Here is a 27,954-nt window from a genome sequence, read left to right as displayed (position 1 = left end):
GAATGCGTCGAGTCGTAGGAGACAATGACCAACAAGATAAGCTGCTTCGGGATACTGGAGACTGAATTGTGGCATTTTGCAGTTGAGCAACGTAAGGAATATGCAGGAGCGATGATTCGTCCGGTTCCTGTCAAACAACAGTCAAAAAGGTATGGCCACAGGCAAAGTTAGAAGCAAAGAAGGACGAGTGCGATGAAGCAAAACCACGCGGCCCTTTCCAAATTAAAATGTCAATGAAAATTGATAACGAGTTCGCCCAGCCTTTGCCCATCCTGTGCCGTTCATAACTCAGGGTATTCGGGGTGGTTGTTGCATATGCGCTCCTAATCAGAGAGGTGATTTGAAGCCAGAGATGGAGACGGCCTTAGCTGTCAAAATTCAGAATGCTCCAATGAAGAAAAGGAAAGACGTGAAGAGTGGCCAGGCTGGGTATCCGCTCTTTCACGTTCATCCACATCAATGCCGTCGATGACCGCAATGCTGACCATTCCCAACAGCCAGGCTCGTAAAGCAGCGACCAGCCTAAACAAACGGCCTCCACTGCTCCTCACACCAGTCCCAAAACCTCGCAGCATACCCCAACCCGCCCTCAGCCTCAGATTTCATAGCGTTGAGAAGGTCCTTCCTCGGACAATCCTCATCCGCCCGAATCCGGCCAAAGGGAATGACATAACACCCCGACGTCTCCAGCGACACCTCCGGCGACAACCCGGCATACAGCTCCGTGCACCCGCCCAGCTTCGTCTCGTACATCAGCGGCCCGATAAGCATCATGACCCACCCCGGCGTCCCCGCGTACGACCCCGCCCTGATGTTCCCCGGATTCTGCGCCACGCTGACGATGCCGTCGGCCCTGTACCTCACCGCCATCTCGCGGCCGAGCATCCAGTTGCCAAGCTTCGAGACGGCGTAGTTCTGCACGAGGTCCGGGGTGCCGCTTTCCAGAGTGTCAAAGTCGATGCCGTTGGTGGTCGTGCCGCCTTCGGCGAGGAAGCTGGACGTCCAGACTACGCGCACCGAGCCCGTGGGAGCGGCTGTGGCGGCTGTGCGGAGGTGGGGGATGAGGAGGTGGGTGAAGAGCTGGGCGGCGATGCAGTGCATTCCGACCATGGCCTGGAAGCCCTGTACTGTTGTCGCGCCGGGTTTCACGCCGTAGCCGCCGGTGCCAGCGTTGTTCCATAGGACGTCGAGTTTTGATTCCTGCTGCGCGAAGGATGCGGCCGCGGACTTTACGCTTTCGAGGTCGTTGAGGTCGAAGAGGAGAATCTTGATGCGTCCAGGGGTTTGGGGGGCTGGGGAGGCGGTGGTGATTGTCTCGATGGCCTTCTCGGCTCGTTCCTGTTGTAGGTGGTTAGTGTCAAGAACGATGGAGTGGGAGTTGATAATGCGACGGGCAGATGCCGATGAGCCCTCTGATGTGGGTGTCGAAAGTAACCTTGGATCTTGACGCCATGTAGATGGCGGCGCCCGTGGTGTAGAGCATCTTCACAAGCTCGAAGCCGACACCCGCGTTGCCCCCGGTGACGATGAAGACGCGGCCATCTTGCGGCGGAACATTGTCCTCGGTGAACGTGTGCGCTGGCGGAAACCACTGCGAGCGCAAGTTGCGCAGAGAAGCGAGCACCATTTTGGCGGGGCTGGTTTATGTTGACGGGCGCTATGGATTGAAAAGTGTAGATAGTGAGGGACGACTCATTTGTTGAGAAATCGGTGAAAAAGAGGGAGGGGACGGCGGAAGATAAAGACCCATTCCCTTGTGTGCATCGCGCAGCATTTCCTTCGATGACAATCTCCACCAGAATGCGGACAACATCGATTCCCATCACAGGCCAGATTGTTGGTTGATAGAGCGACGCGCCAGCCAGCCCCGCCAATCTAGACAACAAAAGTGCCAGGCTTCAACAAGCGTGCTTACCTTGCATGACTTCCTGCAGCTATCCCCTGTCAGCTTGCTATCTAACCATCTGTTAGACGACCAAAGTCCCATCTGTTAGATGACTCAAGTCCGCGCGGAGTTTGGGCGGATTTCTCTGGAAAAACAGATGCAGGTTGTGAGAATCATGTTTCTTTGAAATCGTAAAGCCGCTTTTGATTCCGCCTTCTACATGCCAAGCTCATAAAGCTGGGCCGATTCCAAGCCACGCCGCACTCCAAACAGATTGTTCTCATTACAAGCCAGCTGCCAGGGTATATCCTCCATCAACAGCAAGTGTTTGTCCGTTCAGGTACTGATTGCACGCAAAGTACAGCACCGTAGCTGCCATATCCTCATCCTTGCCCGGGCGTTGCGCCGGCACCTTCTCCGCGTACTTCTCCTTGGGGATCTCGCTCTTCTGCTGATCGTCGGATGGCTTCTTGGTGGTCATCTCCGAGGGAAAGACGCCCGGCGCGATGCTGTTGATGCGGATCTTGAGGCCGTTGGAGGCCACCTCCTCGGCGAGCATGCGGTTGACGTGGATGGTGGCGGCCTTGGATGCGTTGTAGGAGAAGTGATGCTGCGACTTCTTAATCATGCCGCTGATGCTGCTGATGTTGATGATGGTGGAGGACCAGCCCTGCTGTACCTCAGTGGCCTTCTGCAGCAGGGGCAGGAACGAGGCGGCCACGTAGTATACGGCCGCGACGTTCGTCTTGTAGACCTCAGTCCAGTCCTCAAAGTCGGCCTTGTCGCTCTCGAAAAGGGACTTCTTCATGTCATGAGCGTCGTCGCTCTCGACCTCGACTGGGGAGCTGGAAACACCGGCGTTATTGACGAGGATATCGAGAACCTTTTCGCGGGATGTGATTTCCTGGACGAGCATCTCAATATCGTCCTTCTTGGTGACGTCGGCCTGGATGGGAATGATCTGGCCGGCGATGTTCTTGCCGTAGGTCTCGACGGTGTTGGTGAGCTTCTCGCGGTTGCGGGAGGTGATGTAAACTTTTGCGCCGTTGGCAGCGAGGGCCTGCGTTGCCATGAGACCGATGCCGGTGCCACCGCCGGTGACAAGGGCGACTTTGCCGGTGAGGTCGAAGAGGTGGCTGCGAGTGAAGAGGTCGTTGCCCTCTGGGCCGGCGGTCTTTTGAGACGACATTCTGGTTTGGTTGTGCAGTGGTGGAATTGGGCGAAGTGGTGCGTTGCGCGGTGCTTTTCTCGAATAACTCAGGTCAGCACAAGTGGTAATGGATCTGGAAAAGGACAGCGAAGAGGATGGGGTGAGGTTGTTGATGTTGCTGTTATATCTCGCGGCGAGGCGGAGGCGGCACGGAAGAGATGATCTCATCGCTGTCTAAGGGCGCCAATTGAGGCAGGCGAGCGTGCGGCAGGTCGCATGTTGGACGCATTGGCGAAGGCAGGAGCTCATGACACTTCTTGTAGCTCCCCCCGCCATCGGCGTTCGCCCTGGGCCATCGAAGGCGTGCGCGGGCTACGTATCCGTGAGGTGAGAGCTGAGGTCGGATGAGGTCAGTCGATGTTCCATGACGACACGGCTTCGCAATGGAACCCTGTGCCATTGGCGTCCCGTCGTTAGTGCCTGTCGCGGAGAGAAACATCCGCTGAACGTTCGGACGCGGGGGCTAGACCAGCGCTGGTGGGGACGCTGTAGCTTCTCCCATTGGCTGCCCGACCTGGATGATGACTGGAGCTGCTGCACGTAACCGCAACGGCCTGCCACCACTGAGGTACCCCGCGGGTCTGCCCTGTAGCTGTCGCCAGAACTCTAATTCAGCCGCCTGGTACGTGTCTTTTATCACAACACCATTGTGAGCATCACCATTTATTTCATGAAGTCGTAAAACTCGTTAAATCTCAGTAAGATTGGCTAGTAGAGATATCGATCGAGAACGACAACGACGAGGGCGATGACATTGGAGAAATAAACGCCACCACGGCAGATACAGTTGCCATACCGCATTCAAGGCAGCCAGTAATTGAACCTGTGCCTACGGTATTTGAGCTCCTCAAGACGTTCATCGCACCACTTATCTAGCTTCTTAACCTCTTCGTCGTCGCTCTCATAGCCCTCCCGGTCTATCATCCGCATGATATCAACACAAACATCCATGGCGTCCTCGCCACAACAACGCGGGCAGAGAAAGTAGCTTCCACCATCGTCAGGCCAACAAGCCCCGAACCTGTGGGTATCCTGGATCTCCCAGCCTTGTCTGCTTGCTGTGTACAACCAGCGTAGTTCACCGCAAGTCGAGCAGTTTCTCCCTTCCATGAATGCAATGATGTGTCTGACCTCGACGTCGCACCAGATTCCAACAAGCTGGTCCTCTTCTTCAGGAACGGAGCCAAGGTCGATTAAAATTTCGTTGTCTGGGGTGACTTCAGGTATTCTCCATGGGTCGGGGCTCTTCATCACCTTCCTTCATCTTCACGTAACCGTCTTTCTGGTAAGGATTGTAGAGATGATGTTCGTAGGCCCATGTGTACTTGAGTTCTCCACAAGTATCCCAATCGGTTATCTCGACGCAAACGAGGAGAGATCGACCGTTGGTCTCGCGAACTGAGACTGGCTGCAGAAGAGCACAGTAGTCAGGTGCATATTCAACAATCTCGATAATATCGAGCCACAACTCCAGGGGCAACTGCGTGCCTTTGCGGGATGTGATGCAGGCGGGGGACTTTTTCACGTGCGACTTGACGTAGCTCGCGGGCCACTGGTTACGCTCGAGCAGCAAGACTGGGAGCCGATCCGAGATGTCCGCGACCCTGGATTGGGTCACTGGCTTCAGGGTGACTGAATTCATCGTTGAAGAGAATGTGTGGTATATTTCGCGAGTGCGGGAGTAAATGATGAGTGATTGCTTTGTGGAGGTGACAGAAGAGTCAAAATTACATTTTCGAGGGTTATGAAAATTATTTGTAACTAGGACTATCCAGGTTTGAAAAGATTGTTCTAGGTCTGGGAACTCCAAGGGTGCGGGTTCAGCATGGAGAAATGGCCACCCTGCACCTTCCACCTCTACTCCATTGATGTCCCATCTTCTCCCAGTCTCTCATTTTCTCACCTCAATCCAGCAACCAAGGCGTTGACCTCCGCTGTTCTCAATAAAGAGCTCGTCGCCAGCACTCGTGTGCCATGTGTCGCCCGTTTCCCCGGAATCGCTCATCTGGTGGGAATGAAACAGGAGCATGACATCCCAGTTTATGATGGCGACATTCTGGCTTTCCGTGCTTAATTCGTGCTTCGTGGCCTCGACAGAGATTTCCTTGGCTGCTTGGTGGTAGAGGTACACGTTCTTATTATTCTCTATTGGGGTGCCTCAGGTCGGGGCTCTTCTTGTAGGTCTTGATGCCGTCGACGGGAATCCGACCGCGGTCCCAGTATGAAATGGCGAGAAAGGCACTGTACTTGAACTTATCCGGTGTAGGATTTTGGAACCTGTGGAAGGGCTTGTCGCGCTTCGTGGACGAGTAGAGGTCTTGTGAGGTCAGCGGCCTTGTGCGCTCCGGGCCGCGTTAGAAGAAGCACGGGTAGATGATGTCCCAGAGGCAGATGCTCCGTTCGTCAATGCGACTAGTATGCTTGGAGCTTCCGCAGAAGGCAAGCTTGTCATGAGTGTCGGAGTTGGCCGCAACACGGGTCGGGTCGTAGTCTGCAATATCAAGATGGATATCCAGACTTGGAGCCTAGTTTGAGAATATGCTTTCCAGTGGTAGGGAAAGCCAGAAGCAGTCACGTCACAGCTAAACAAAGGCAGGTCATTGGAAACAAGTGGCTACAACGTGATGTCTTGAAACATAAAGCTCTCCTCATAGTCTCATGGATTATCTGCATCCATTTCATTTCCACCACAGTATCTGCAGCATCCACAGCCCTCCCCGTAGGCTCTCTAGGGTATGTTATGAGGGGAACCCCGAGCACTTCCTCCTTTTTCGTTCAGTAGAACAGTAATCTGGGCTATGATGGCAATCTTAGCGCTAAGAATCGCCACCCAGCTTGTGAAGCGAACAGCCCGGGCTTTGAGCAACACATACACATGAGCGGATAGGTCGCTGGCAGTCGCATGTGCCCACCCATAGAGGTACTTGCACAACTGCCGCGGCGTTTCATGAGGGGGAAAGTACCGAATTCGGTGCCTCGCAATATTTTCCATTTTCCACACCTTCAATTGACTAACCCACAAAGGCTTCAAGGCTTCGCTCAAGTAGCGAGGAGATTCCTCATGTTGATTTACATCCGAGCGCTGTGAATGCCGCTGTTGGGAATTCCCGTTTCGTTCCTTCCGCTCCGCTTCGCCCCACGTCAGGAGCCACGCGCCGGAAGGTACCTACCTTTTGAATCAGACCCCTAATTCTCCTGCGCTAGAGCGACTATTTTTTCTGTGTGCTCGCTATCGTTGCTATTTTCGTCGCTATCGTCATTACTAATTTCGTCATCTGGTCGCTGTTTATCGTCGTCGTCGTCGTTGTCGTCTGTACATAGGAAATGTAATTACCTAAGCAGAAAGGAACATCAGGCCTACTCTTTTAAATGCCCAATAACGCGTGACTACAAGAACAAAGCTTAGAAATATATCTACCATCTATGTTAGGAATTAGCAATCTAACGCTAAAAGGTTTCATAGTTTTGACCTTTTGGTTTTGCTTTTTCTTTCCGCCTTTCTCATATTACTTTCTAAACTTTCAGTAGCACTTGTCGTAGTTTCAAACTCCATTCGGAGATACACCTTCTCACATTATATATAGAGACTCCTCTTTCCATCTGCATCAACTCAGCTGTCAGTTACCTCACTTCGAAAGTTTTCATTGGGGTTTATTCTAGCCTTCATGTACTGACATTTCTGTAAGCTATCCTTGCAGCAAACGCACGCCATGGACCATATGCCCGACGACGCCTTCATTCCTGGAGACCGCGATTTTCTCTACTCTCCACGATGTAGCCTGGTTCTCACTCCTCATGAAGCGCCGAAACCGTGGGGACACCATTACCCAGATCCTTTCGATCTTAAACCTGCCGACATGGGACCGACCGATGAAGAGAAGAATTTCTCCCAAACTCAACTGGTTTTCAGTGAAAATAACAAACCCCTTCGCTTCGACCAAGAAAAGCAGAAAGTCAAAGACGAACAGCTGCACGTCGTCATTGTCAAGATGATACCAGGTAACCGCGGTAGAGGCGATTTTCCTGGTCCTCATAACCTCTTATGTAGAGTCACTCAGGCCCCTGCGAAACAGAGGCACCTTAGCGTGGGTGATTCAGTCTTCATCAAGATATATAACCCCTTATTCTAGTGGGCAACAGACCTCCTTAATATTTATTTCAAGGTTACAGCTACGGCAGACATAGCCTTTTGCGACGAAGTCGGTGCATACTCCTTCTTGTAAGAGAAGTGTCTCCTTAGGTTCCCGCATCTAGTGTTACGGTCAGCTATCCGACAGTAGGGTCTGCTAACAGAAGCTGGAGATTGACACGTTATAACAGTACACTGGGGTCGTGGTCTGGGTTGTAGGTTGTAGGCTGTAGTAGATCGGTCTTCAGAGGCTAAGGTGATCAGTCTTAGACTTAATAAGTAATTCGCAGTGAAGGTAAGCTGAGAGTATCTGTGAGGATGAATACTAAGTTGATTGCTGAAGAGCTATAGAAGTCTGACCATAAGCTAGGCTCAGGGTTATACTATATATAAGTCTAATTCTGAATATGTTCCTTTATACCTTAGGTTGATCTGGATCATTCCGATCCAGAATGATCGTTTAGCCCCTAAGTTGTGTTGGATCATATTGATCTAATATGATCGTTATCTTATCATCACGTGACTTATACTATAGTTCTTCTGTTACCAAGTGAGTTCCTGTTGTTCCCATGATCCTGCAGTATAAATGTCCTGTCCTAGCCGCCCGACGCCTAAGTGGGTCGGTCAACTGTTATCCATGCATAACGGGTCGTAACAGTTATATCTAGAAATCAGATTCTTATGAGACTTATTATACTAAGATTCAGTATAACTATAAAGCTTTTAGTGCTCTGGTTGATTACTATAGTTATAATATAATACCTTATTCCCCTTGTTTTCAGTATAACTAAGTATACAAAATTGTTACGACCTGTAAACAAGGATAACAGCTGAACGACCCACTCGGGCGTCGGGCGGCTAGGACAGGACATTTATACTGCAGGATCACAGGAACAACAGGGACTCACTCGGAGACGGAAGAACTATAGTATAAGTCACGTGATGATAAGATAAGACTGAGCAGGCAGTGTGGATCACTGAGCGCTCAGTCGAAGCTACTGAGCGCTCACCAACAGTCAATGAGCGCTCACTGGTACCTGGTAAGGGATCAGTGATAGAGTAAAGGGTACTGTTCAGAACTTATATATAGTATGACCCTGAGCCTGGCTTATGGTCAGACTTCCATAGCTCTTCAGCAATCAACTTAGTATTCATCCTCACGGATACTCTCAGCTTACCTTCACTGCGAATCACTTATTGAGTCTAAGACTGATCACCTTAGCCTCTGAAGAACCAATCTACTACAGCCTACGAACTACGACCTACGACCACGACCTAGTATACCGTTAGAACGTATCAATCCCCAGCTTCTGTTAGCAGACCCTACTGTCGGATAGCTGACCGTAACACTTTAATTGCTCCTGTTCAGTAAGTTGACTATTGATTCCTACTAACAGTAAAGAACGACAATATCTTCCCACGCCTCTGTCAAGTCGCCTACCCTGGGATCCTCGTCCACTTCAGGAGGACGAGCCACCTAAAACCTAGCCTAGGAACTAGGAGACCAGAAGATGAAGGACGACTTAGACAGCGAGGATGACACCGAAAAACTTAAGCGCCAGCTCAATAAGACTAACAGCGACTTCAAGGCAATGCGCGAAATGTTCAACCAGAACGCAGCAGCCCTTAGCGAACTCCAGGAATAAGCCCGCAAGAACCAGGATCTGGAGAAAGAAGTCGCCACCCTCCAAGCTGCCGCTAACGTCATATCCGCCCCAGTCGAAGGATGAGAACGCCTCAAGCTTAACACGCCTTCCACTTTCAACAGGACCCCAGGACAACTTAAAGGACACCTGGTATAAGTTTGAACCTACCAGGCCTTCTATATAAACACCTTCTAGAACGACACTAAACGTATTATATATACAGCCACCTTCCTTCAGGGATGAGCCCTTGCCTGGTTTGAACCCCTTCAACAGGAATAGCTTAACAACCCTATCGAAAAATACAGCCAAGAAGTCAAGGACATCTTCTTCAGCTTCACAGGCTATATTAAGGCCCTAGAATCTCTCTTCCTTAACCCTAATAAACGAAGACAGGCTGAGTGAGACCTATCCTACCTATAACAAACTAAGTCAGCTACGCTCTACGCCGCAGAGTTTAGGCGATTAGCTGCAAGACTCTATATGACTGACGAAAGCAAAGTTTTTGCCTTTTATCAAGGACTTAAGGATGATGTTAAAGACGAAATAGCTAAACTGGAGACACCTCCTAGCTTCCTCGCCTATGTTGAACATACTATTAAGGTTGACAACCACCTCTATAAACGACAAAAGGAATAAGGAGAGAAATAACAAAACCTGAATTCAGGACGTAAGTACTAATAGCAGCCTCAACAGAAGTTCAACAGCCAGCGGAATGACAACAGACCCTGCAACAACTGGAATAACACCCGCCAGAGCACCGCCTATAGATAACACAGCAGACCTATAGATCTCAGCATGATGACCAAACCTAATAACAAAAAACTTTGGAACCCTAAGTGCTATAACTGCAATATATAAGGCTATATCGCTAAAGACTGCAGACAGCCTAAGAAGCTCCCCTGGAGACCAGTGGCAGAGCGACCTCGATAAGTCAACATAATTGCAAAAGCCCTATATATATCCCAATCGTAGACCAGATGCTATGACGACAACTGCTGAATTCACCTCAAAGACAAAGAAATATCAGGACACTACCTAAGGGACAGCAACCCTGGATGGTCTGGTTACGATATGACCATCCCAGACACTCGCCCTAGGACCCTGGCAATAATGCATTCCAGCAACAGCAAAGTGGCTAGAAAACCAGTTGAACAACTTAACGAGATGCTACGAATTCAGCGATTAGAACTAATCACCCCCCGCATAACTAGCCAGCAACTCCACTATGAAGAACAACAAATCAAGAAGGAAATAGAGCTAATCCAGCAAGAAGACAACAGATAAGTATAACTATATTAACAACAAGAATCAGAAGAAGAACCAGAACACCAACATAATCCTCTGATAGAACAACAACTCCTCAGTATGACCAACAACTAGGCTTTTGGAGAAGGAGAAAGCTCTTCCTATAACTTGGATAAACCTCGCAACGTTGCCTGACAACGCGCTCAGACAAAGATCACCTATAGGTTCACCCCCAGTGTGGACGACTCCAGCTCTAAAGAAGAACCTGACAACCAGGAAGGAAGAATCGAGCAACTTCTGAGATACTAAGAAATCAACATGCTTCAAGATAAGCAACAACGCCACTTCTATAGCACCTCAGCAGCCTAACGAGACCAAGGTTACACCCCTCAGCTACACACGAAAGACCATCCCACGCTGAGAAGCAACCACCAGCTTCACTAAACCCTCTTCTGGCCCCAGTGCTTCCACAACAAATATAAGGAACACATAGGAGAAAAACATGATTACTAGTTCTATCCCAGAAGACATAACGACAAGCCTATCCATGAGATCTACTTAACCTCCGTTATGATTAGATGGACTATAGTACTATTTGAAGATAACCTTGCAGTCTTCAGACCTAGTCCTCAGTTCCCTATGAGATATCAACATGACGACAGCATGAAATAGGACGAATGCTAATAGGATGAATACTAAGTTCACTACTAAGAAAAGGCATAAGCCTAGAGAATCGCAAAGAACAGACCTAGACCTCTATAGGTCAGGATCTGCAAAAACAGCCTCGCAAAAGCATGACGAGAGGGAAAGCAAATCACCTACCTAGGACAACCAGAGCAGTCAAAAAACTAGACTCGCCTACTGACAACAGATCACAACAGGCAACAAACATAAGATCTATTCACCAAATGACATAAGGATATAAGGGTAATATTAAACTTGAAGTTACTATCAACCAGAAGACAACACTTACGCTGATCGACAGCAGAGCTGAAGCAAACTTCATTACCCCCCAAGCTATCAATAGGCTAGAAATACGATGGGGAGGAAAAGAACGACCATATCAGTTACACACAGCAGAAGGAGAAGAATTCAAGTACAAAGGAGGTACCATCTATAATGAGACTGCGCCCCTCGAGATGAGCTACCTGAATCGAAAAGAAAGAATCTAATTCGATATTGCCGATCTAGGAATATACGACATAGTGCTAGGACTACCCTAGCTATAAATAAGCAACCCACAGATAGATTGGAGCAAAGGCTAACTCCATTAGGACCATGATGATTCAGTCCCTGAGCAGCCCTGTCAGAATCAGGCCTCAAACGAATCAATACGACAAGGAACAGCAAAACGATACCTCTGTTACCTCAAGGCAAAAGAAGCCATATCACAACCACTGATAACGATAGATCTCAAACAGAAGAACGATCTACTTCTGTCTATCCCAGAAGAATATAGAGTGTATAAGAAACTCTTTGCAGCTGAATCAGAAACCAGACTGCCCAAACACACCAGTTTCAACCACGAAATACCCCTCAAAAAAGGGAAGGAACCACGCTTCAACAAAATCTACAGACTTAACCAGACAGAGATAGAAGCCCTAGATAAGTACCTTATAGAAAACCTTAAGAAGGGATATATCAGACCCTCAACGTCACCAGCAGGAAGCCTAATCCTGTTTATACCTAAAAAGAACGGAAAACTATGATTATGCGTCGACTACCGCATGCTAAACGAAATAACGATTAAGAACTGCTACCCACTACCACTTATCGACAAGATGAGATAACTCCTTCACAGAGCTAACTAGTTCACAGCCCTCGACCTCAAAGGAGCCTATAACCTAATCAGAATGAAGCAAGGAGAAGAGTGGAAGACCGCTTTCAGAACCCAAAAAGGATATTTCGAGTACCTCGTTATGCCCTTCAGCCTCACTAACGCCCCTGCAATATTCCAAAATATGATCAACTAAGTCTTACGCAAATATGTCGACATCTGCGTAGTAGTCTATCTCAACAACATCCTCATCTTCTCATCAACACTTGAGAAACATAAGGAAGACGTATACCACGTCTTATAAGCCCTCCAAAAAGCTAAGCTATTAGTTGAACCTGAGAAAAGCAAATTCCACACACAGAGGGTGGAATACCTCAGATTCACTATCACCCCTAGAAAAGTCTATATATCAGAAAACAAAGTCAAAGCTATTAAGGAATAGCTAGTACCTAACAACCTCAAGGAAGTCTAAGGATTTCTAGGTTTCGTTAACTTCTACTGCAAATTCATCAAAAACTATGGCAAGATCAATACAGCTCTCACAAGCCTCAGCCGCAAAGATACGCCCTTTATATGGGGAGAACCATAACGAACAGCATACCAGAAGATCAAGGACCTCATCGCCAGCGAGCCCGTCTTAAGCATTCCAGATCTAACAAAACAGTTTGAAGTAGAACCTAATGCATCTGACTATGCGATAGGAGCATAATTATCCCAACGAGATTCAGAAGGACGACTACACCTGTGTGCCTTCTTTTCTCACAAGCTCCACAGACCTGAACTCAACTATCAGGTTCACGATAAGGAACTCATGGCAATCATCAAAGCCTTTAAGGAATAGAGACCTAAGCTCTCAGGAACCACACATAAAGTACTTATGTATTCAGACCATAAGAACCTTTCACACTTCACAACTTTAAAAGTGTTGAATAAACGATAGATTAGATAGTCAGAATTCCTATCAGAATTCAACTTCTAAATCATCCACCGCAAAGGATCAGATAATAGCAGAGCTGACGCTCTTAGCTGACAACCAGACTATAACATCCTAGTACCTGAAGAAATCCAGGTGATTCTCAAAGGAAATAATAACAGAGATCTAATGCTAGCAACCAAACTTTTGATGATGGCCGAACGATCTAGTACTAGCCCGCCTAGCGAACTAGACAACAAAGCAATTATGGAGTTTCATGCTCGCCCTGCATATGGTCACCAAGGAATCACGAAAACCTAGAAATAACTACGACAACAATATAGAGAAAAGGTCACTAGAGAACAAGTGGCAAAAGCAATTAAGGATTATGAGGCCTGCCTCAAAAGCAAACCCGCTCAACATCAACCTTATGGTATGCTACAACCCTTGCCTGTGCTGCAAACAGCCTGGCAATCCATATCCCTCGACTTTATCGTCAAATTACTAAAGTCTCAAGAACCCCTTATGGGAACACACTTTGACAGCATTCTTATCATTATGGACCGACTCACAAATTACGCCTACTTTATTCCATATAAAGAAGCAAGTAACGCCGAAGAATATGCCTATATATTTCTTAAATATATTATTACTAACCACAGAACGCCCAGAGAGATTATATCAGACAGAGATAAGATCTTCACTTCCAAATTCTGGAAGTCAATCACATCACAACTCAGCATTAAACAATTAATATCCACTGCATTCCACCTGCAAACCGACGGACAAACAGAATAAATTAACCAAATCCTCAAAACATATCTCCACGCCTATGTTAACTACAACTAAGATAATTAGGTTATATTGCTACTAATAGCCTAGTTCGCCTATAACAGCGCAGTAGGAGAAAGTACTAAGGAATCCCCCTTCTACCTTAACTACAGATTCAAACCAACCGCCTATAGAGAACCCTAAACAGGCCCAGCTGCAGTAAAAGCTGTCGCCTCAATACGCTAAATCAAGGATATCCAGGAAAACGCACGCAAAGAACTCAAATTCGTACGACAAAGAATAACAAAATTCAGCAACAAACGAAGGATTGAGGGACCAACCTTAAAAGAGGGAGATAGCGCCTATCTTATACGGCGAAACATCAAAACAAAGCGACCAAACGACAAACTTAACTATAAAAAACTCAGACCTTTTAAAATTTCACGAGTAATCTCACCAGTTAACTACGAACTAGGACTCCTAGAAAGCATGAAGTGTCACTTAGTATTCTATATCTCACTCCTCAAACCAGCACTACGTGGATCACAGACAAATAATATTATTATCGTCGAAGACAATAAACCAGAGTATGAAGTCGAACGAATTATCAACTATCTCAAAGAACCAGAAGGGTATTAATACCTCGTCAAATAGAAAGGATACAGACATAAAGACAACACATAGGAACCAGCCAAAAACATCACTAACGCAGCAGAAGAACTCACAATCTACTGGCAACAACACTAAGAGCGAGAAGTCACACTAGCACCTGTTATACTAGCCCAAAAGAATAGTAGATATAAGCAGATTAAGCACCCACATCACTTCACCAGACCACCTACTGAAGTAGATCGGCTGCGATAAGGAAAACTATTTATCCGCCTAGGGACACCAGAAATCAACTAAGACGCCTCCAACAAGAAGTTTGGAGTGCCTGGATTCTAATCGCTAAGGATGGTATCTAGGTCTATCGCACCAAAAGCGCCTATCGATTACGCCTCAAGAACCAAGGAAGGCTCGACAGGGGAAGGATTCGCTACCCCCTCCTCTTCAGCCACCACCAAAGTCTCCTTGCGACCCTTTTTGAACACTATTCGCTTAGCCTTGCGGACATAATCCAGTTTCGCAAGCGCCTCATTCACTTCGGCCTGCGCCTTTTGCAGCACCTCTATTCTCTTTCGAAACAGTTCCTCGGTTTCTTCCTCCTCATCATCCAGACGCTGAGATTCAACTATCAAACGTTCTACTACATATAAGTTAGTATGAATAAAACATAACAGGCCTCAGGGACTACATAAATATTAACAGATCGTATCGTCAGAAGCATTGCACGAACGACGAGTGCCGCCCATAGCGACACACTCTCTGCAAACCAAGGAGCCAGGCAGCATTTTACAGCGCAACCCCTTAGACTGACAGCAACGATAAGGCATGACTTCAAACCCGTTCTCCGCAATATTGAGGGAACGACGATAACGACGAAGAGTAGAAATCGCAGGATTTTCAGGAACGCAACCTGACATAATATCAGCATTATAAGTAAATCAGGAAGCATAATTGACAGATCCCCAACCTAGGACTAACGACCTACTTATGTTAGGTCTTGAGGACAAGACCTTTAGAGAGGGGACCTGATGTTACAACCTGTAAATAAGGATAACAGCTGAACAACCTACTCAGGCGTCGGGCGGCTAGGACAGGACATTTATACTGCAGGATCATAGGAACAACAGGGACTCACTCAGAGACGGAAGAACTATAGTATAAGTCACGTGATGATAAGATAAGACTGAGCAGGCAGTGTGGATCACTGAGCGCTCAGTCGAAGCTACTGAGCGCTCACCAACAGTCAATGAGCGCTCACTGGTACCTGGTAAGGGATCAGTGATAGAGTAAAGGGTACTGTTCAGAACTTATATATAGTATGACCCTGAGCCTGGCTTATGGTCAGACTTCCATAGCTCTTCAGCAATCAACTTAGTATTCATCCTCACGGATACTCTCAGCTTACCTTCACTGCGAATCACTTATTGAGTCTAAGACTGATCACCTTAGCCTCTGAAGAACCAATCTACTACAGCCTACGAACTACGACCTACGACCACGACCTAGTATACCGTTAGAACGTATCAATCCCCAGCTTCTGTTAGCAGACCCTACTGTCGGATAGCTGACCGTAACATGTGGGAGTGCTTGCTTTGGAGTACATTGATGGCATCCAACTGGACAAGCTTTTCACCCCCATGGAGAGACCTCGCGCATCTTCTGTCCAGCTTTACGAGGATACCGATACCCCTGCATCCTTCGATACCGACGAGGCAACCCGAATGGATGTGATGGCAAAGCTTCTTGGGGGAAACATGCAACAAGAGTTCGCGGGCATCACCCATGGAGACATTCACCCGAGGAGTGTCATAGTCTCCATGCGCAACGGCAACACCATTCTCGACTCGCCACGGGTTGCCCTTGTCGGATGGCGGACATCAGTCGTCGACTCTATCGCCAGAGAACCGCAGGCAGCCTTTACTTACTACTCCAAGCCGCCGCATCCTTGGAGAAGATACAACATCGTCAGACTTTGCCCCTTTCTTGGTTGGATTTCTCGGGACTGGCAAGCTTCCGCACAGTATCCACGCCACTCCCCAGAGCTGAACAGATGGATGTTCGATACCTTTGGCTCCTTGCACAACCCAGACAACCCGGACTTCCAGACTTGGGCAGAACAATGCATATTGGACAAGGCTTTCGGAGGCCTGATTGTCACCACCGACGCTGCCACTCCGTCGATCTAGCAGTTCGACAGAATCGACAAGACGTCGCGTGAGATATCACCCCGTCTCGTGATAGACTATGGTCTGAAACGCACGCTGCGTGTCATGACGCGTGTCACGATTGCCGACTTCGAGAAAATAGCCATTCCCCCACTCACAGACAAAATCGAGAAGTCTTTTTCCCGCTTCGAACTCGTGGACAGCAAAGCGCTTCGCAAGCGAGCCATCGCCCGCGGTCGTTTGATCATCCGCAAGCATGTGGAGAGGAAAGCACGCCATCTTCCAGACAACTCATCAGGGATGATTGTACTCTCGCCTGAACAGGTCCGTCTCAACCTTGACGACAAGATCCTCCGAAGTGAAGTCAGGCGCCACCTGGAAGCTCTCGTGTTGGTGTTCCGTGAGGACCCGAGAGCGGCCTTCCCGCCTGTCTTCACAGACGAGGCAGCCCCAAAGCCTCCTTGCATGAAGGAAATGGAAGAAGCTGCACAGTCGGCCAAGCACCGGTTCCACGACATGGCTGTGGGGCATATACACAAGACGCTAGCCAAGGCCAAGAGATTCTCGGATCCCGGAGTGATCGTGGATGCTTCAAAGCTCGAAGAAGCCAGACTGAGTGGCACATCTATCATCGAGGGTGCCGTTGAGGACGTCGTCAAGAACCGCTTGGAACAAGTGTTGCAATCAGGAGACCCATCTTTGGAGCATTTTCAGAAGAGACTCTCGGCAAGGTCCACGAAAATGCGGATACTTCGTCCCATTGAGATGGCCGTCCGCAGCACATTTCAAGCTGGCACTTCTGAGAAGGAGGCCCATCAGACTTTGGTGGGATCTGCATCAGAGTCGCACACGCTGTCTAGGGCTTTCGAGAACCTGGCCATCGACCCCGCTCAGGAAACTTCAGTGGCTTCAGAGGACGTTGATCAAGGTGTTTCTCGCCGGTAAGTTACTCGCCTTCGCATGAAGCTCATGTTGTGCAAAAAGCTGATATCTAAACCAGGCCAACTCAGGGATGAACCAATGCGGAATCGGTTGGTTCACACAAGGCATCGGCAAGCAACCGGAAATTCTTTGCTGCAACATGCACAAAGAGATATGTCGACCATGTCTTGAACCGGATGGATTCCAGCTGTTGTGAAGGTTTTGGTGGTCGGGGAAGGGGGCGGAGAGATCTCACGAGGGCTGCATCATGTCAGAATAGTTGTTTCGTAGGTTGGGTCTGTATGCTTGCCAATTGGATTTCCTTGGTATTTTCACAAGGCTTCTATTGTTCCTGAGCTGGAAGCGGCTACTGTTTCTGACGACTTGCTTATCCGCACCTCATTTTGTAGTCGACGCCGTCGCTTCTGCTATCATATCGTCTCTGTCCTCGTCTCTGTCGTCGGCGCCAGCGTTGTAAGGCAGAAAATAGTGATAATGCTGAGGAGTGAGATTGAGACTATCATTTAGCCTCGTCTTCGTCGCTCCAGGCTTTGAGTCCTGTGGGCCACTACATCGCCCGCTGAGACCCGGAATGGCCAACCTTGACTGTCCAGTCACGAATAAAATAGGCTTTTTCTTTTCCCCACTTTACCTCTTTGGCACCTCTAATACGCAGCAATGCTCATATTCTGTTCTCACCTTTCACTCCACACTGAATTTCAACTATCTTCAACCTCCAAGCAGCTCTGTCAACCAAACGGATTAACAAGCGAAAGCAACTTTACACCACCCCAAATCATGGCTTTCGACAATGATTGGGATGTCTACGAGGATCATGCAGAGCTGTATCACTCTGGCAAGCGCCTCATTCTGACGCCGCATAAGTCGCCTGCACCCTTCGGCTCGTCTTTTTACCCGGATCCGCCAAATTTGACGTCGAAACAAATGACTCCTACAGATGAGGAGAGAAGCTTTTCACGTACGCAACTGGTCTTCTCTGAGTCCAACGGTCCCCTCGACTTCGACGAGACAAAGCAGAACGATAAAAGCAGCCAGGTGCATTTAGAGATCCTCGACATGGTTGATGGTGGATATGGTGCTCAATACACTGCCGGGCCCCAGAAAGTCTTGTGCAAGGTGGTCCAGACGGCCTCAGCCTCTTCTGACGACAACGAGAACAAAGCCCTTGTGCTTGGACAGCTTGTGTTCTTGAAGCTTTACGATCCTTTGTTCTGGCCCCTGAAGGTTGATCTTTCCGAGTGCTGCTTCAAGGTTGCCGTCCGAGCGGGCTTTGCTCAGAGCAACGAAGTCGGCGCCTACTCTCATCTCTTCAAAGCAGGTTTGACAGGCTTCCCCCACCTGGCTCCTCAATATCACGGATGCTGAACCGTTTCTGCTACCAGCACCGATCCTAAGTACGCGGGAAAAGTTCGGCATGTGGTTGCGCTGGCCTTAGAGTATGTTGAGGGACGGTGTCTGAGTGACCTTTTCCAGCCAAGCGGGCCCTTTCGGGATCGCTTCCGATCCAGTTGGTCCAACCCACAGGAGCCGCCGACCTACATCTCAGCTGACGAAGACACTCGTCTCAGCATCATGGAAAAGCTCATGGATGGACTCATGTCGGAGGAATTCGCCGACGTGAACCACGGCAATTTTCACCCATCAAACATGATTATTTCATTGAAAAACGGCCAGACCACACTCGAACAGCCACGAATCGTCCAGGTCTCATACTGAAGATCCAAGGTGACAACTTTAGGACGGGATCCATACAAGGCCTATCTCTACTTCGCGAAGAAGCCTCATCCGTTCATACGATTCAGCATGAACAGGCTCGCGCCTTTCTTTGGATGGATTCCCCCGTCGTGGGAAGGCCAAAACCTCGGCCGTGACACGCCTCTTTTCCTGTATCGGTGGTTGGCTATCACGTTCGGCCCATTCGTCGATAATCCAACATATACGTATCGTGGAAGTCCGCCTGCTGATATGAAAGTGGATGCCAAGGGTACTGTCAGCCAATACTCCTTGTACTTGGAGAACAAGCGCCTTGAGGAGAAGAGGCAACTTGAGGAGAGCAAGCCCGGCGAATCGAACAAGCCTGACGAGAATTCGGAGGAGAAGAAGCCTCGTGAAGAGACCGTCTTGGCTGCGGAGGTGCTCTAGGCCAACTACGCACGTCAGATAGATTCAACTCTCCTCTCATCAGACTGCTAATCCGAGAATGGTCCTCTGTCGCGATGTTCCTCTATCTATCTAATCCGCCGTATCTTACCGATTCCTACGCAATATTGATAAATCATAATAAAAGTCCCCGAAAAATATTCGTCCAAAGTCCAGGTGATGTCTGCTGTCTTGCACACAAAAGACGGGATACGTCGGAGGTCGGTATTCCTAAGCGCCGACCCCCGATCTTCCACGTGCTACAGTCCGTTGCATTGACAGCGTCCGCCCCTAACTTTGACCCGGAAGGAAAATTTTCCGCTAGCCCAAAACCCCCTAAATTACCCCAAGTTTCACACCTTAATAGCTCTATACGTACGTAATACGCGAGAATAAAAAATATATTAATCGATAGCCCTCGATTAAGTGATTCTTACGATATATTTTTTATTCTTACGTATTATATACGTATAGAGTTATTAAAGTGTGAAGTTAAAGCTGATTTTAAGGGGTTTTTTAAGCGGAGTTTCGGGGTTTTTTTTTTTAGTGTTACGAAAATTTTCCACTAGCTTAAAACCCCTTAAAATCAGCTTTAACTTCACACTTTAATAACTCTATACGTATATAATACGTAAGAATAAAAAATATATCGTAAGAATCACTTAATCGAGGGCTATCGATTAATATATTTTTTATTCTCGCGTATTACGTACGTATAGAGCTATTAAGGTGTGAAATTTGGGGTAATTTAGGGGGTTTTGGGCTAGCGGAAAATTTTCCTTCCGGGTCAAAGTTAGGGGCGGACGCTGTCAACGCAACGGACTGTATGCGCCACACCAGCCACCGATGCCGACCACCGCGCCTCCGTCTCCAAATCCCCCAACCCAGCCCCAATCTTCAGCAACCAACATGCATTAACTTGCCAACGAACAAGGCCCGGAACGCTTCTTCATCCCCAAAAGTAACATTTATGCCGCCGGAACCATGCAGAGCCCTTCAGCCGCACCTTCGCTCACGCCCAAGTTGGCCCCGGCGCCCTTCCTTCAGCGCTCGCTGGCAGCCCGACAACTCACTGAGGCGTTCCTCGCGTGAGCGTGGCAGCCCTACCATTCTCTCGTCGTCGGCCCATCCCTGTCCGCGCCGTCTTACACTCCCGCCCGCTGAAAGCTACTCCGACCGCCGGGAGCAGCGTGGCAGCCCAGCGCTACCCGTCCATCTTCGTCAATCCCTGCCCGCCCGCGAAGTAAGCACGGAGCTTGTGATGGCGAGGCCCCGATGGGCTTGTTCAGCTGATGTCGGGCATGGAAACTCTGAAGCGTATCGAGTCTCTTCGTTACGACAGCATGGAGCGCTGGTCCGAGGAGACTGGATTTAAAGTCCAGCGCTGCCTCTCATTCCCCAACAAATCTGAGAAAGTGGCCCATCACCAGTTCACAAGCCCATTAAGAAGGCAAAACACCAATCAACAGAATCAGCCATTATGACAGACATGTCGACAACAGACGTACTCATCGTCGGCGCAGGTCCAACGGGCCTGACCCTCGCCCTCGAGCTCTCCGTCCAAAAAATCCCCTTCCGCATCATCGACAAACTCGAAGCTCCCTCGGACAAATCCCGTGCCCTGGCCGTGCAATGCCGCACGCAAGAGCTCCTCAACCGCCATCCCACCGTCGCCAAGGAAATGCTGGCGAACGGCGTCCAGGGCCCCGGCGTCAACATCCACTGTAACCAGAAGCACCTCATCACCGGCACGTTTGACGACCTCGGCTTCGACGACACCCAGTTCCCGCTGCCGATATGGATCCCGCAAGGCGACACCGAGGCGGCGCTGACGCGGCAGCTGGAAGACTACGGCGGCAAGGTTGAGCGGGGCATCACAGCGGAGGACATCGAGCAGGACGCCGACTCCACCACGGTCACGCTCGTCAAGGGCAGCGAGAAGGAGGTCCTCAAGGCCAAGTACATCGTCGGCTGCGACGGCGCGCACAGCGCCGTACGCAAGAGTACCGACCTTACCTTTGAAGGTGCCCAGTACCCGCAGACGTTCATCCTCGCCGACATCAAGCTTGGAGGCCCGTATGATACCGAGAGGGTGTCGATGTACCTTGGCGGGCGCATCATGGTCATCTTCCCTCTGAAGGACGGCGTGGTCCGCATTGTCGGAGAGAGATCTTCATACAGCAAATACACTGGCAACCCGACAGTGCAGGAGATCAAGGAGTTCATTGAGGAGTTGGCCGGGGGGACGTGGGAGGTCACCGACCCGATCTGGCTGACGCATTTCCGCTGGAACTGTCGAGGCGTGAACAATTACCGCGACGGACGCATCTTCGTGGCCGGCGACGCGGCGCATATTCACTCGCCCGCCGGAGGGCAGGGTATGAACACCGGTATCCAGGACGCCATCAACCTTGGCTGGAAGATGAGCGCCGTTCTGCGTGGAGAGAAGGACGACTCGTTCCTGGACACGTACCAGGAGGAGAGACACCCGATCGGCAGCCGCCTGTTGCATAGCACCGACCGGATGTTCAACGCTGTCGCATCGCAGAACTTCATCTACACATACATCCGCAACAAGCTGATGCCCTGGATTGTGCCGTACATCTGGGGCGACAAGGCGCGCCGTCTCCGTGCATTCACCTTCATCTCCCAGATGGGCATCAAATACCGCAACAGCTCCATCGTCCACACCGCGACCGGTTTCGAGGGCCCAGTCAAGGGCGGCTGGAGAGCCCCGGACGGCGAGCTCCTAGACGAGAGGGGTGAGAAGGGCAAATGGCTGCTCGAGTTGACCAGCAACAAGGAGCACACCATCATGCTCTTCTCTGGCATGCTTGGAGACGAGGAGGAAGTGAGGCAGGCAGAGGAGAAGATCCTCGCCGATAAGCGATACAAGGAGCGCGGGGTTGTCAAGGTCTTTGGCGGCCAGACGATCGGCGCGGGAGGATTTAGAGACAGGGACGGCGTGCTTCACAGGCGCTACGGCTTCGAAAAGGGGGCGGGCCTGGTGGTCGTCAGACCAGACGGGTACGTGAGCTTCGCCGGACCTGCGGAGTCGGTGGAGGAGTTTCTGTCAATCTGAGAGGCGCCGGTTACGGCCCATTTGAAGAATTTGTCTCGGGGACAAGGAGTTTGGCGCGGGCTGCGGGTTCGGATAATTATTCTCCTCTGCTCACAATTTTAGCCGCTTTCACTTTTGAATGAAACATGTACATGTTCAAAGTCAGCCGCCGGACTCCTCGACGTCCATCGTGTTGTTGTTGAATCCCTCATCCGAATCGAATTGACGAGCTGCGGGCTGACGAGCTCAACAAAGGTCCGAGACCCCGGAGACTCTCCGAGCCAACGACCGAGGCAGCAGCCATGTCCCCTACACGACAGAGCCGCACTCCAGCAAACCAATGACAACACCTGTGGTCCTCCTCCCTTTTCCAAAACGTCGTCCAAAACCGAACGACATCAGACTGACAGCAACGTGGAGTCCCCGCATCAACTTCGAGATGCCCATTCGGACCGACCAGGTGGTTTTTCTGTCCCTTCCCCGTTTACCCACCGACAGACGCAGTTGTCTCCCCCCACGGGAACAATGCAAAGATGTGGGCAACCTACGTATCTGACAGCCTGACTAAGTGCTCCCCAACGCCACGCCAGAATGTGACAAAGGACAAAGAGCCAGTCGCCATCGCGGGGCCTGGATTAAGCTTCGACGACAACGATGGCCCCGGCACCCGTTTCAGAGCCGCGGCGGGGCCAACACGACGTCATCGCGCGCTAGTTCCGCCATTCACGACCAAGGAAGCCGGCACCAGAGTGGATTCCCACGACGGAATTGACGACGTTTGTCGCTGTGTTTTCTCGCTGCTGCGGACTCTTTCACTCGTCGCCTTGCCTTGGTTTCCCGCCCGGGTCGCGGCGATCATCTATGCGGGGAGCAGACCGAACACTACAACGCTCCAAGTGACAACACCGCCCTGACACTTCAGCTAACTCCAGCCATGCAACATGCCAGCGTGCTAGCCCGCCCACCCCTGCTCTCAACTAAACCCCTACGGTTCGCACCCTTGCACCCGTTCAATCACTGTCATCAGAGAGGTCAAATGACAGGACGTCGATCGATACACTGAAGCTTATTAGGAAGAGTGCCCTCTCTAGAGCACCAAACGAAAAAAAACCGGTATTTCAGAAAGGTGTAAAATGGAGAGAAAAGAATTAAAAGAAAGAAAAAAGAGAAGGGCCCGGTATTCAAAACCGAATCGCTGTCATCACGGCCCTCCACTCCCCTGAACCCGGCAACCTGCACCCCAGATCCAGCATGGCCACACCTGATTCGGCCCGTCCTAATGAGCGCCAAAACCAGCAGGCAGGTCTGGAGCGAGGCGAGGTACCAGACGCACGTACGCCGGCTACGTACCCCCATCACCGCCGCCGCACCATGACGATGACATCGTCTGTTATCCACACTTGTACCCCCATCATGGGCGAGAATGTGCGACAGATTGAGCGGCGTGTCCGGGGCTTACGCCGGCCGGTGCAAGTGCGGCTGCGGATACGGAATGGCTCCGAGCGGGTAGATAGATTGATGCGCGAAGATCTCTTGGCTATATAGATCTGTGTAACGCCGCCCTCCCTTCTCGTGATGGAGGCATCGGTCTGTTCAGGGTCTGCGATACTCGGTACCTTGTGATCACCATCGACTCACATCTCCGTCTTCCGAAAATCGAGTCTACTTACGTCCTCTCGATCCTGTTTCTCGACACTCATACTCATCACCAAACCCATCAATCATCATGGGTTACTTCGGCCTCAAGGGCGGCTGGCTCACCTTCTGGGTGACGGTCGCCTGCGCAACAGACATGACACTCTTCGGGTACGCATTGAAACCCCCATCCCCCTCCTCCCCGCCACTCACCGTCCCAAACACCGTCCAATCACACCCAAGATCAAAGGCTAACATCCCACCCCCCAAAAGCTACGACCAAGGCGTCTTCGGCGGCGTGATCGTGACCGACGACTTCCTGCAGACGATGGGCATTGTCGGCAACGACAAGCTCCAGAGCACGGTGACGGCCATCTACGACATTGGCTGCTTCCTCGGCGCCATCTCCACCATCTGGATCGGCGAGCGGCTCGGGCGCAAGAACACCGTGCTCGTCGGCACCACCATCATGTCCATCGGCGCCATCCTCCAGATCGCGGCCTTCAACTACGCCACCATGATGACCGGCCGCGTGATCGCGGGCATCGGCAACGGCATCAACACCTCGACGGCGCCCGTGTGGCAGGGCGAGACGAGCAAGGCCAGCTGGCGCGGAAAGTTGATTGTCATTGAGATGATTATGAACATCTTTGGGTTCTCTTTGAGTAAGTTCCATGTTCGTTTGCATGAGTGGTTAGTACTGACGGGACAGGCAATTGGGTCACCTTTGGCTTCTCATATCTCACCGGCTCCGTGACATGGAGGTTCCCCCTGGCCTTCCAGTTCATCTTCATCTTCATCCTCTTCGGCACCGTCCCATGGCTTCCTGAATCTCCTCGGTAAGTTCACACTCACGCATTGATCATGATTTCCAGACTAACGATCCCCAGCTGGCTCCTCGCAAAGGGACGCGTTGCTGAGGCAGAGCAAATTCTCGCAGACCTGGAAGACCGCCCTGTCGACGACGCCTACATCCAGACACAGTCCAAGGACATTCAGTGGGCTGTCGAGTACGAGCGCGAGAACACCGTCCCCTGGTCCGATCTCCTCCGCGGTAAGACTGGCGAGACTGCCGGCACCGGAACGCTCCGTCGCATCATCCTCGGCATGGGCACCCAAGCCATGCAACAGGTAAGACCGACTCTTCACAATGCGAGTATCAAGGCTGACCATCTTCAAGCTCGGCGGTATCAACGTCACGAGCTACTACCTCCCAACCGTCCTCATCCAGTCCGTCGGCCTCGACAACAAGACTGCCCGGCTCCTCGCTGCGTGTAACTCCGTCAGCTACTTCCTCTTCAGCTTGATCGGCATCCCGAACGTCGAGAGATGGGGTCGTAGGAAGATGATGATGTGTACGTCCCACTTCCTGCTGCAACAAGACAAACGCTAACCAAAACAGACGCCGCTGCCGGCCAATTCGTCTGCTACCTCGTCATCACAATCTGCATCCGCCACACCGAACTTGGAAGCCTCTCGGCCGAGACGCAAGGCCAATGGGCCAAGGCCTCCATCGCCTTCTTCTTCCTCTACTACGTCTTCTTCGGCATCGGCTGGCAAGGTCCGTCCCCTCCCCCGCCCTCCATCCCCCGTCACCATACTAACTCCGTCCCAAGGTGTCCCCTGGCTCTACCCCACCGAGATCAACTCCCTCTCCATGCGCACAAAGGGCGCCGCCCTCGGCACCGCGACCAATTGGATCGTCAACTTCATGGTCGTCGAGATCACGCCCCCGGGCATCTCCACCCTCGGCTGGAAGTTCTACATCATCTGGACCGTCTTCAACTTCTCTTTCGTCCCCATCGTCTACCTCTTCTACCCGGAGACGGCCGACCGCACCCTCGAGGACGTCGACCGCTTCTTCGCCGAGAACCACGAGGTCCTCGTCTTCCGCAACCCGGACGCCACCTCGTCGAAGCGCCCGCTCAAGTACGTCGCGCAGGAGGAGGACCAGATTGCCAAGAGGAACAGCGGCGTCATGCCCGGCGAGGTCGAGGACATGCTGCGCAGGCGGGGCGCCGCGGGCGTGGAGAAGAAGGGCGAGGCGGACGAGGAGATGGCGTTTGGGGAGCATCAGGAGAGGAGGTGAGATGTGAGAGTGGATGGGTTGATGATTATGAGCCATGTTTTAGCATTATGATACCTCAAGAATCTGCATTTAATTGTTTACTTCACATTTGGTGTTTGGTATGAGTGATCGAAGGTTTGAAGCTGTGGGTGAAATCGCAAGATAAGCAACAAGACCTGGGCCACTGGGCTTCCACCTCCTTCCTCCCTCACCCCAAAAAGAAGCAAACAACTGGTCATCCACGCTTATAAGCCAAAAAGCTGCGCCGAGGGGGAATCGAACCCCCGGCTCCCCGACGCTGCTTGATGGCAACGGAGAATTTTACCACTAAACCATCGGCGCTGATGAAATATCCAATGAGATGCTTGTCCCTCAATGACGTTAGGCGGGATATCTGTGATGGGATTGAGGGAATTTTCGTCGTGTCATTTTGGCGTGTTGCGGAAATTTGGTGGGTGGGAAAACCGCTGCACGAAAAAAAACCCTGCAGCTGTGGGCGCATGTGGCTGGCTGGCTGGTGGTGGGGCTGAGGAATGTGGGGGAGCGTTGCACCGACCCCTGCGCCATAGACTTGGCGGGCTGGCTTTATTCTGACATCCTTCATTGCTTTGCTGGGAATTGACTGTTCCTCGCTGTTGGTTGTGAAGGTAGGACGATGGTCTGGTCCTTGATTCTGGATATGGAGACGGGCTCACAATGGGCTTTGATAACTGATAAAGACACACTGACTTCACACTCAAATGTGACAGGCACAAGGACCTCAATGGGTGGGAGTACTTTAGCATTCGTAGCAATCCGAGCCCAAAGTCTACGATAGAAGCGTCCAACCATCTCAAACGTATCGTTGGCAAATACCAAAAACACCTCGTTCCGTTCCCCTCCAGATCCAACCTAGACCCAAGCCAAATCCCATCCACCAAGATAAGAAAACCTGAACCCAAGTCGCATGTTCAAAAGCATCCATCACCATCATGCCCGTCAACCAACCGTGTCAGCAAGAACCTGCAGGACGGCCCGCAGAGCGTCGCGGTCGCGCTGTGACTGGGTCTCCATGTCATTCATGCGGGCCTGCTGCTGGACGGCCACCTCGGTAAGGTGCATTACCTGGCCGCTGATGGTGTTGAGCTGCGTTGTCATGGCAGCCTGGCTGCGGACGAGCTGCGCGACGGTCTGCTGCTGCTCGGCGAGGTCGCGCTGGAGCTGCGCGGTGGGGGCGGGGGAGCCGTTGGCGGAGGCGGAGTCGCCATCGTCATCGCTGTCCGAGTCGGCACCGCCGGCGGCCTTGGCTTTCTGGCGCTTGAGCCAGCGGGAGTCGTGGAACCGCTTGACGTACTCGTCGACGTCGGTGCCGCACATGACCTTGTTAGCAGCGGCGCTGTTCCAGATCAGTTACTATTTCTTGGGAAACTCAGACGGGGGAAGGAGGCGGGTGAGGACGAACCGGTTGGCCATGAGCTGCTCGCACGACTTGCGGAGGATGTCGACGCGGGCGTCGCGGGTGACGGCAGCCTTGAACTCGTCGGACTTGTAGACGCGCAGGCAGTTGTCGCGGAGGGAGCGGTACTCGGCGAACTTCTCCCGGCGGGCGGCGGCCTGCTCCGGGGTCTGCGAGGCCTGGTAGGCCCGGGTGCGGACGGTGTTGGGGTTGGTGGAGTAGGAGCCTCCCTTCTTGCGGGCGTCGCCTGGCATTGTGATGGTTGTAGAGGGCGGATGTGCTTTGGATTATTCGTGTGGTATTTGGTTGCTTTGGTTGTGAAGGGTT

The 27,954-nt window shown here is 51.0% G+C and overlaps 7 protein-coding genes across 7 annotated transcripts; 3 read left to right on the top strand and 4 right to left on the bottom strand.

The window, feature by feature from the left end:
- Positions 1–522: 522 nt before the first annotated feature.
- Positions 523–1,627, bottom strand: CGCA056_v012596 (putative oxidoreductase; the record flags this gene model as incomplete). Its single annotated transcript, XM_037327840.1, has 2 exons — positions 523–1,338; positions 1,436–1,627. The coding sequence occupies 2 exons, from the start codon at positions 1,625–1,627 to the stop codon at positions 523–525; spliced, it is 1,008 nt and encodes a 335-aa protein (XP_037174803.1).
- A 541-nt stretch (positions 1,628–2,168) lies between these two features.
- On the bottom strand, positions 2,169–3,074 carry rhlG-1 (Rhamnolipids biosynthesis 3-oxoacyl-[acyl-carrier-protein] reductase; the record flags this gene model as incomplete). Its single annotated transcript, XM_037327839.1, has 1 exon — positions 2,169–3,074. One exon carries the CDS (start codon positions 3,072–3,074, stop codon positions 2,169–2,171), a length of 906 nt encoding a protein of 301 aa, XP_037174806.1.
- A 1,240-nt stretch (positions 3,075–4,314) lies between these two features.
- On the bottom strand, positions 4,315–4,737 carry CGCA056_v012594 (uncharacterized protein; the record flags this gene model as incomplete). The annotated part of the gene is made up of 1 exon (XM_037327838.1): positions 4,315–4,737. The coding sequence occupies one exon, from the start codon at positions 4,735–4,737 to the stop codon at positions 4,315–4,317; it is 423 nt and encodes a 140-aa protein (XP_037174805.1).
- A 13,329-nt stretch (positions 4,738–18,066) lies between these two features.
- CGCA056_v012593 (uncharacterized protein) lies at positions 18,067–19,431 on the top strand (the record flags this gene model as incomplete). The annotated part of the gene is made up of 2 exons (XM_037327837.1): positions 18,067–18,607; positions 19,028–19,431. The coding sequence occupies 2 exons, from the start codon at positions 18,067–18,069 to the stop codon at positions 19,429–19,431; spliced, it is 945 nt and encodes a 314-aa protein (XP_037174801.1).
- Positions 19,432–20,917: 1,486 nt separating this feature from the next.
- oxyS (12-dehydrotetracycline 5-monooxygenase/anhydrotetracycline 6-monooxygenase) lies at positions 20,918–22,510 on the top strand (the record flags this gene model as incomplete). The annotated part of the gene is made up of 1 exon (XM_037327836.1): positions 20,918–22,510. One exon carries the CDS (start codon positions 20,918–20,920, stop codon positions 22,508–22,510), a length of 1,593 nt encoding a protein of 530 aa, XP_037174800.1.
- Positions 22,511–24,215: 1,705 nt separating this feature from the next.
- Positions 24,216–26,213, top strand: STL1-3 (Sugar transporter STL1; the record flags this gene model as incomplete). The annotated part of the gene is made up of 7 exons (XM_037327835.1): positions 24,216–24,295; positions 24,398–24,789; positions 24,837–24,963; positions 25,015–25,255; positions 25,305–25,479; positions 25,527–25,685; positions 25,741–26,213. The coding sequence occupies 7 exons, from the start codon at positions 24,216–24,218 to the stop codon at positions 26,211–26,213; spliced, it is 1,647 nt and encodes a 548-aa protein (XP_037173740.1).
- A 957-nt stretch (positions 26,214–27,170) lies between these two features.
- CGCA056_v012590 (uncharacterized protein) lies at positions 27,171–27,881 on the bottom strand (the record flags this gene model as incomplete). The annotated part of the gene is made up of 2 exons (XM_037327834.1): positions 27,171–27,567; positions 27,634–27,881. The coding sequence occupies 2 exons, from the start codon at positions 27,879–27,881 to the stop codon at positions 27,171–27,173; spliced, it is 645 nt and encodes a 214-aa protein (XP_037174802.1).
- Positions 27,882–27,954: the final 73 nt, after the last annotated feature.

Source organism: Colletotrichum aenigma (genome assembly GCF_013390185.1).
Source record: "Colletotrichum aenigma strain Cg56 chromosome Unknown KSG_Cg56_contig08, whole genome shotgun sequence".
Classification (NCBI taxonomy): domain Eukaryota; kingdom Fungi; phylum Ascomycota; class Sordariomycetes; order Glomerellales; family Glomerellaceae; genus Colletotrichum; species Colletotrichum aenigma.
This window is presented reverse-complemented; position numbering and strand designations above follow the sequence as displayed.